The sequence below is a fragment of the Mesocricetus auratus genome, unplaced genomic scaffold, assembly GCF_017639785.1.
Source record: "Mesocricetus auratus isolate SY011 unplaced genomic scaffold, BCM_Maur_2.0 Super-Scaffold_100008, whole genome shotgun sequence".
NCBI lineage: Eukaryota > Metazoa > Chordata > Mammalia > Rodentia > Cricetidae > Mesocricetus > Mesocricetus auratus.
The window spans coordinates 83,235,550-83,243,049 of NW_024429192.1; the positions used below are offsets into that span (position 1 = coordinate 83,235,550).

At 49.3% G+C, this 7,500-nt stretch overlaps 1 protein-coding gene across 2 annotated transcripts in view; it reads left to right on the plus strand.

Annotated features, from left to right (window-relative positions):
• The window catches only part of Arpc1a (actin related protein 2/3 complex subunit 1A), a 20,223-nt gene extending 18,368 nt beyond the window's left edge, over positions 1–1,855 (plus strand). Inside the window, exons 9-10 of one of the 2 annotated variants that reach the window (XM_040751334.1) lie at positions 381–471; positions 1,470–1,855. In XM_040751334.1, the coding sequence (XP_040607268.1) occupies positions 381–471; positions 1,470–1,508 (130 nt within the window). In that variant the 3' untranslated portion in view covers positions 1,509–1,855. The remainder of the gene's footprint in view (positions 1–380; positions 472–1,469) is intronic. The other variant, XM_040751335.1, reaches the window with a different exon arrangement.
• The last annotated feature ends 5,645 nt before the right edge of the window (positions 1,856–7,500 follow it).

Consider the following 7,500-nt stretch of genomic DNA (forward strand, 5'->3'; position numbering starts at 1 on the left):
TTCTGCCTCTGCCTTCCAAGTGCTAGGGTCCATAACCATAGGCACATGCCAACACACACAATTGGTGTGGTCACGGGAATCCAACCAGGACCTCTTGTATTCTAGGCAGGCACCTGCCAACTGAGCTACATCTCAAGCTAGAGAGGGCCTCACCTCCAGTTTTGAGACGGGGTCTTATATGTAACCCTGATGAATCTGGAACTTACTATATAGTCCGACTGTCTTTGGGATATTTTCTGACTCCGGCGGGCCCAGTGCTGGTGGACATGACTCAAGAGTGACAAGGGAGCTCCTGTCCTTTGTAGACCTTCAGAAGGTGAGGAGGGTTGGGCTCACTTCCACCACAGACCTCCCAACCTCTTGATTTTGCTCTTCTTTAGTCAGGTGTCTATTTATGAGGTGGACAAGCAAGATTGTCGAAAATTTTGCACTACTGGCATTGATGGAGCCATGACAATTTGGGATTTCAAGGTATTTCTTCTTGGTACTGGGTTATTCGGCATTGGGGTTGGAACCCAGGACCTCACACTTGTTAGGAGAGCCCTCTTCCACTGAATTGTCCAAGTCCTTGATTTCCAAGTGTTTGTACTGTTTCTGTCAAGCCTTGCCTGTGCCCAAACTCTTCCTAAAAGAAGCATTTCTTCCTTCTTGAAGTAGTGTCAGCTGCAGTGTGTGGCAGAAGAGGTGGCCCCAGAGTCTTTAAGCATGAGGGGAGTGGGTGGTTGACGTCTCCTAGATGGTATTTGTTCTCAAGAAAACTTGAATGTTTTTGAAGCAGCCTCTGTGGTGGCCACCAGCCTACATTTTTGTGTAGATATATTTTTGTAGTTTATATCAATTCGTTTAATAAATACCACTGGGCATCCTGTAATACCTACACTTGGGAAACTGAGGTAGTAGTGCTTTGAATTTGACACCAGTCTGTGCTAGAGAATAAGGCCCTGCTCCCCACCCTCCACCCTCCACCCCCCCAACCCTCTCACAAAATAATGCAAGGAGCTGAAAAGATGGACCACACACACACAACCACACACGGTATGTCCGGTAGTGCAAGAATAGTAATAGGGGTCTGGAGTGATGGCTCAGTTAAGATCACTTGCTTAGAGCCGGGCGTTGGTGGCGCACGCCTTTAATCCCAGCACTCGGGAGGCAGAGGCAGGCAGATCTCTGTGAGTTCCAGGCCAGCCTGGTCTACAGAGCTAGTTCTAGGACAGCCTCCCAAGCCACAGAGAAACCCTGTCTCGAAAAACCAAAAGAAAAAAGAAAAAAAGAAAAAAAAATGAGGTGGTGTGAGCATACTAGGGACAGAGACATCCAGGCCTGAGGAACCAGCCTGGGAGCCATGGTCTGGAGCATGCAGGGTAAGGAAGGTGGGCATGTGTACCTATCAGGGAGGGGTGTAACTGTGGCACTGCATGGGAAACCGGCAGCCAGTCCTTGGGAATGACCAATGTTCTGCTTTTCTCAAGACCCTGGAGTCTTCCATCCAGGGCCTCCGGATAATGTGAAGCCGAGGGAGCCTCTGCCATCCAGCATGAGGAACGGACAGGGCTACGCACACTCTGCCGTTCACATGGTGATGAGGATCGCCGACCTGTGGAAACACTGTCACACTATCAAGCAACTAGCGTGTGTTCGTGTGGATGTTGTGGGTGAAGTGTGGGTTTTAAAGACAGCAGGGGTTTGTTTTTTCTCTTTTTCTTTCATTTCGTTTTGTTTTGATTTTGCTGTCTCATTCCATTTTTGACCAAAGCTTCTCTTTAAGTAGTTTATGATGGAAGATTGTCACACTAACTTAAAGGGTAAGGGAAGTGTGTATTGTCTGCTAAAAAATTAAAAATCCCAAGTGTGCAAATGTGCTTTTTGTTCTTGTTTTCCTTAGTATTCTTTCTGTTGTTAGCAGAGGAACACATCCATCTTCATTAGGCCAGTTCATCTTTAGGTCAGGCCCTAGATCTCAGACCCTTAAACTGCACTGTCCCCCACAACCTTTAACCAGAGAACTAGTTACTGAGCGTGTAGTGCATGCCCATAATCTCACCACCCTAAGGGCTGAGACAGAAGTATTGCAAAAACAAACAGTGACATGCCTCACAGGGGACAGGATTGTTTGTTGACTGTTCTCAGAACACAGCATTCCTTCTTTGAAGATGGTGCTTAGACTCCTGAGGAGCCATGGAGAATCCTCCTCCATTGCCGGGCAAAGCTCTGGAGGACATGGCCTATCTAGACTCTTTCCTGTGCTCTACCCATGAGCAGAGAAAAGGGGGCCGCTGCTTGAGATATTCCTATGCCCAGACTGAGATATTTCCATCATGAGGACTAAGGATCATTCTAGGTGCAAATCTGAGTGACAGAATCATGGGGGCTTGAGGCAAGAGGATTGCTATAACTTTGAGGCTAGTTTGGTCTACATAGTAGGTTCTAGGCCAGCCAAGACTACATACCAAGACCCTGTCTTCCCAACACCAGAATCAATGAATCTGGAGCAGCCTAGTGTGTGACCATCTCTTCATCCTACTGCACAGAACAGAGAGGCAATTTTTATGTGTTTATCTTTTTAGAACCAGGGTCTCATGTAGCCCAGGCTGGCCTGGAACCCACTATGCAAGCAAGAATAACCTTGAACAACTGGTCCTCTGGTTTACACCTCCAGAGTGCTAGGATTACAGGTGTGTTCGACTATATCTGGCTTCTGTGGCTCTGGGGATGGAACCCAGGGCCTTGTGCATGTCAGGCCAGCACTCTTCCAACTGGGCTTTGGCCCCAAGGTCCTGGGCAATAGTTTACTATCCTTTGGCCTGATTATCAGGGTCTCAGAGCATGTTATGATATTGGCCCTTTTGATACCACATAGCAAACCTTCCAATCTCCAAGAGAGGGTGTGGCAGTAGCACCTGGGTGCTAGCCTGGTGACCCTGCGTTGATTGGCCCTGGGCTATAGCGTCCTCTCAGCACCCCTGCTGTCAGGAGCTCCTCCATCAACACAGGCTGTGCACTTGACTATGCCAAGGTAGGTGCTGACTGCGCACAAGACCTCTGTAGAGCTGCTGTTCCCATTATACTTCAGGGCTGACAAAACTCATGTGCACAGAGGGGAGTGAATAACCAGCTCCCCAGAACCCCAGCAGCAACCACTGGGTGTGCTCCCCGCTGGGCAAGGCTAGGCATCTTCCTGCCTCAGCCTCCTGAGGGCTGGGGTTACAGGTGCTCAGAACCGCACCAGGATCTGGACCTTCGTAAGGAACACCTTGAAGGGTTTTACTCTAGACTTGAATTTCTCAGTTGTCAACGGACTGTTCTGACTGAGAAGGTGGGTCTACAGTTGAGCACCCTTGAGAACTGGGCTGGGATGCTATGGCCTGAGGCTGCTGGTGGCCATGCCCCCTCTGGCCCTTTGGCAGTAAGTGGCCAGAAGTTCCTCTTCTCTCCTGCTAACAGCTGTCAGGCCTCCATCTCTTGTTCTGACCCTTAAACATAGGGAGGTCATATTGAGCTGCTGAGAAAGGCCTCCCACTACTGAGGCCAGTGCACTCAGCTGTGCCCAGGAGGCAGCAAAATGGTGGGGATGGGCTGAGAGCCAGCACATGCTAATGGATGATGCTGTGCCAGCCCCACTGGCTCCCCTTCCCAAGTGTGCATGAGGCTGCAATTTTTGGAAACCAGAGATGCACAGCAGATAGAGTGGGGCATCATCATCCCCAAGGCACTGCAGATTCCTGGAAGAGACAGAAAGCCGTCCAAGGTGACAGCCCCTGAGCTCCTCCCGCAAAGACTTGCTTCTCTGAGGTCATAAAGCTCCCCTCTGTGGTGCACAGCCCCAGCACCAGGGAGCCTGAGGCAGGAGGATTTTGAATTCTGAGAGGCTGAAACTGAGGTGGAAGGTGGAAGGTCAGGTGGGGGAGATAGGGCCTCCTATTGCTTTGCAGTCTGATGTCTCCTTTCTGTGTTAGTTTTCCTTGTGTTTTTATTTATTTTGTATTGGGGACATGCATACCACAGTGCACATGTATAGATTGTAGGACAACTGGCAGAAGTCATTACTGTTTGCACCACCTGATTTTAATGGCCATGACGAAAAGAAAAGGAAGAAAGGGACTGGGAGATGGTAGAGTGCCTTGTTTTGCAAGGACCTGGATTCTAGACCCAGAACTCAAAAAAAAAAAAAAAAAAAAAGCCAGGCAGTAGTGGTGCACGCCTTTAATCCCAGCTCTTGGGAGGCAGAGGCAGGCAGATCTCTGTGACTTCCAGGCCAGCCTGGTCTACAGAGCGAGTGCTATGACAGGCTCCAAAGCTACACAGAGAAACCCTGTCTCGAAAAGCCAAAAAAAAAAAAAAAAAAAGCGGTGGTGGCGGAGCACGCCTTTAATCCCAGCACAGAGGCAGAAGCAAGCAGATCTCTATATGTTTGAGGCCAGCATAGTCTACATAATGAGTTCAAGGATAGCCAGGACTATGTAGAGAGACCCTGAGAGACAGAGGGAGGGAGACAGGGAGGGAGGGCTCACTGGTTAAGAGCACTTGCTGTTCTTGCAGAAGACCTGAGTTTAGGCACAGATGGCTGCTCACAACGATCTGTGAGGCCCTCCATTCCCCGTGTGTACTGTATACATTTGGTGCACATACATGCAAGCAGAACACCATACACATAAAAGTAACCTAAGAAAAGCTATCCGGACATGATGGTGCACACCTTTAATGCCAGCACTCAGGAGGCAGGGGCAGGCGGATCTCTGTGAGAACCTGTCTCAAAAATTACACAAAAGCAGGTTTAGTGACATGTACCTGCAATCCCTCCACTGGGAGGTGAAAACATTCCTGGGGTGCAAAAGCCTGCCAACCTAACACACTCAGTCAATTCCAGGCCAATGAGAAACTCAAAACACAAGCTGTCTGAGGGAGGCTGACCTCTGGCATCCATGCACATACCCACACTGCCCCCACCCCTCCATTATCTGCTTTGCTCCATGGCTCCAGTCCATGGTCACTCTGCTCCTGGCTGTGTGACAGCACAGGGTGTAGTGGAGCCCAGCTGCTCACTTCACAGCCTGTAAGAAGCAGAGCGAGCTATTGAGCCAGGGGATTAAGATGCACCCTTCCAGATACTTCCCTGGTGACCTTCTTCTCAGGTTCCAGTTCCTAGCACTGAATTCAGCTAAGAACCCACTGCTGGGGGCAGCACCATCCTGATCCAATCACATCTCAGTAGAAGGTTTCAGGAGACACTTAGTAGCTAGTATTTCTCTCCATGAGGCAGGGGTCGGAGGCAGTGCCTGAAAGCCTCACTTCACAGATGTGGAAACTGGCAGAGCAAGGGTTAAGTGGCAGAACCAGAATTCTATTCAGTTTTCTAGCACTGCTTTATCTATCATTCCTTCATCTTACGGATGGTGCTGAGTGAATCCCACCCGTGTAGCTTCCTGTCTGAGGGCAGGAGAGCCATGTGACATGAACATGGCTGCTGCAGCACTTTGAGTTTCTTCATCTCATCAGACTACCTCAGGTCCATTTCGAAAAGCAGGAAGAAGCAGCCCTCAAATTGACTTAATAAAGCAGGTGGGGGCTGGGGTTGTGTCTCAGTGGTAGAGCACCTGCCTAGAATCCCCCAGTGAGGGGCTGGGGTGTGGCTCAGTGTTTAGTATATGTGCAAGACTTTAGATTCCTTACCCACCACCAGAGGGAGGGAGAGAGACAGAGACAGAGACAGAGACAGAGACAGAGACAGAGACAGAGAGAACTTGGTTCAGGCTTCTCAACTCTCCTGAAGGCAGCTTGGGTTCGGGCTAACCAGGGTTGACCAGGGCTCTGGTTTTCTCTGCAGGATTGCCTTGTTCTGTGCTCTGCTTTGAGGGTCTCTCTCTCTCTCTCTCTCTCTCTCTCTCTCTCTCTCTCTCTCTCTCTCGGTTTCTCTAGGACAGCATTTCTCTGTGGCTTTGGAGGCTGTCCTGTAACTAGCTCTTGTAGACCAGGCTGGTCTCGAACTCACAGAGATCTGCCTGCCTCTGCTTCCGGAGTCCTGGGATTAAAGGCATGCACCACCAACGCCCAGCTGAGGGCTCATCTCTTCGGGACACCTGCCCTTCACTTACACAGCTCACCCAGAAAGGGCTTCTCTGCAGTAGGTCACTATCTAGAGTGGCTTGGCTTTACTTTGGTCATCCTCCATTTTAGGGTCATTTTTGGTCACTAGTTCAGGACAGAGGACACGTCACAAGCTTAAAGAGTCAGATCATTCAAGGCCTCCTGGGGCCATTCCCCAGGCTTTTACTCTGGGCTCTTGTAGAGCTGAACAGGGACAGAACAGAAGCACTTGTCCCATGGGAAGAAGGCTGCTGGTGCAGTTTTTTTTTTTTTCCTAGCCAAACCAAAGAAACCTGGCCTTGCCAATGCTACAGAAACAAACCTACAGAACAGCAAGGTGGGGACCCTGGATCAGGGTTTCTCTGTCTTAGTGGCAGGAATAGTAACTCATAGAAATGTGAGCTAAATCTCCCTTAGCTGGGTCTGGTGGCACAGGGGGAATGGAGGCAGGAGAATCACAAGTTCAAGGCCTGCCTGAGTTGAAGTCCAGCCCCAGAAATTTAAGAAGACGATGTAAAAAGTGAAAACTGGGGATGAGCTCAACGGTAGAATGCTTGCTGAATGGGTAGGATCCTTTGTTTAAATATCAAACCACAATAAGGAAAAAAAGATTCACTGGGTATAGGCTGTGGGAACCACTCCAAACTTAAAACTTTAATTTCACCAGACATGCTGACACACTGCTTTAATTCCAGAACTCAGAACTTGGAAGCAGAGGCAGGCAGATCTCTGTGAGTTCGAAGTCAGCCTGGTTTACAGAGCAAGTTCCAGGACAGGCTACAAAGCTACAGAGAAACCCTGTTTCGAAAAACCAGAAAAACAAAAACAAACAAACAAAAAAGAAAACCAAAACATTTGTTGATTTACCGTGTGTGTGTGTGTGTGTGTGTGTGTGTGTGTGTGTTTACACTATAGTTCACTATGGCATGTGTGTGAAGGCCAGAGGACAACCTGAATGTTCTAGTCTCTTCTACCTTGTGGTTTCTGGGGATCCAATTCAGGTCCTTAGGTTTGGTGGGAAGCATCTTTGTCATCTGAGCCATCTTGCTGGCTGGTTTGTTTTTTGAGACAGGGGTCTCATGTAACCCAGGCTGGTCTTGAACTGGCAATGCAGCCAAGGATGAACTTGAACCTGATGTGGTGTGGGTCATCACAGGTTTAAGCACCTCTAACCATGCAAGCCACTCCTAGGTAAAGTGCTCAGGGTCTCAGTGTAAACCAGGCGAGGATTAGTGACACAGGATACTGCTTGAGTCTAGGGAGGATCTCTCACAAGGTGAGGGGCAAAGGGACCTCAGAAGCAACATTCCTGAATGACCTGGAGCATCCCCTGACTCAGGAGGCTTCAAGACGGCCCAGGATGTGTGGACACACTGAAGCAAGAAGTCCGAAGTCACCTGGAGTGGCAGTGCTCTCCTG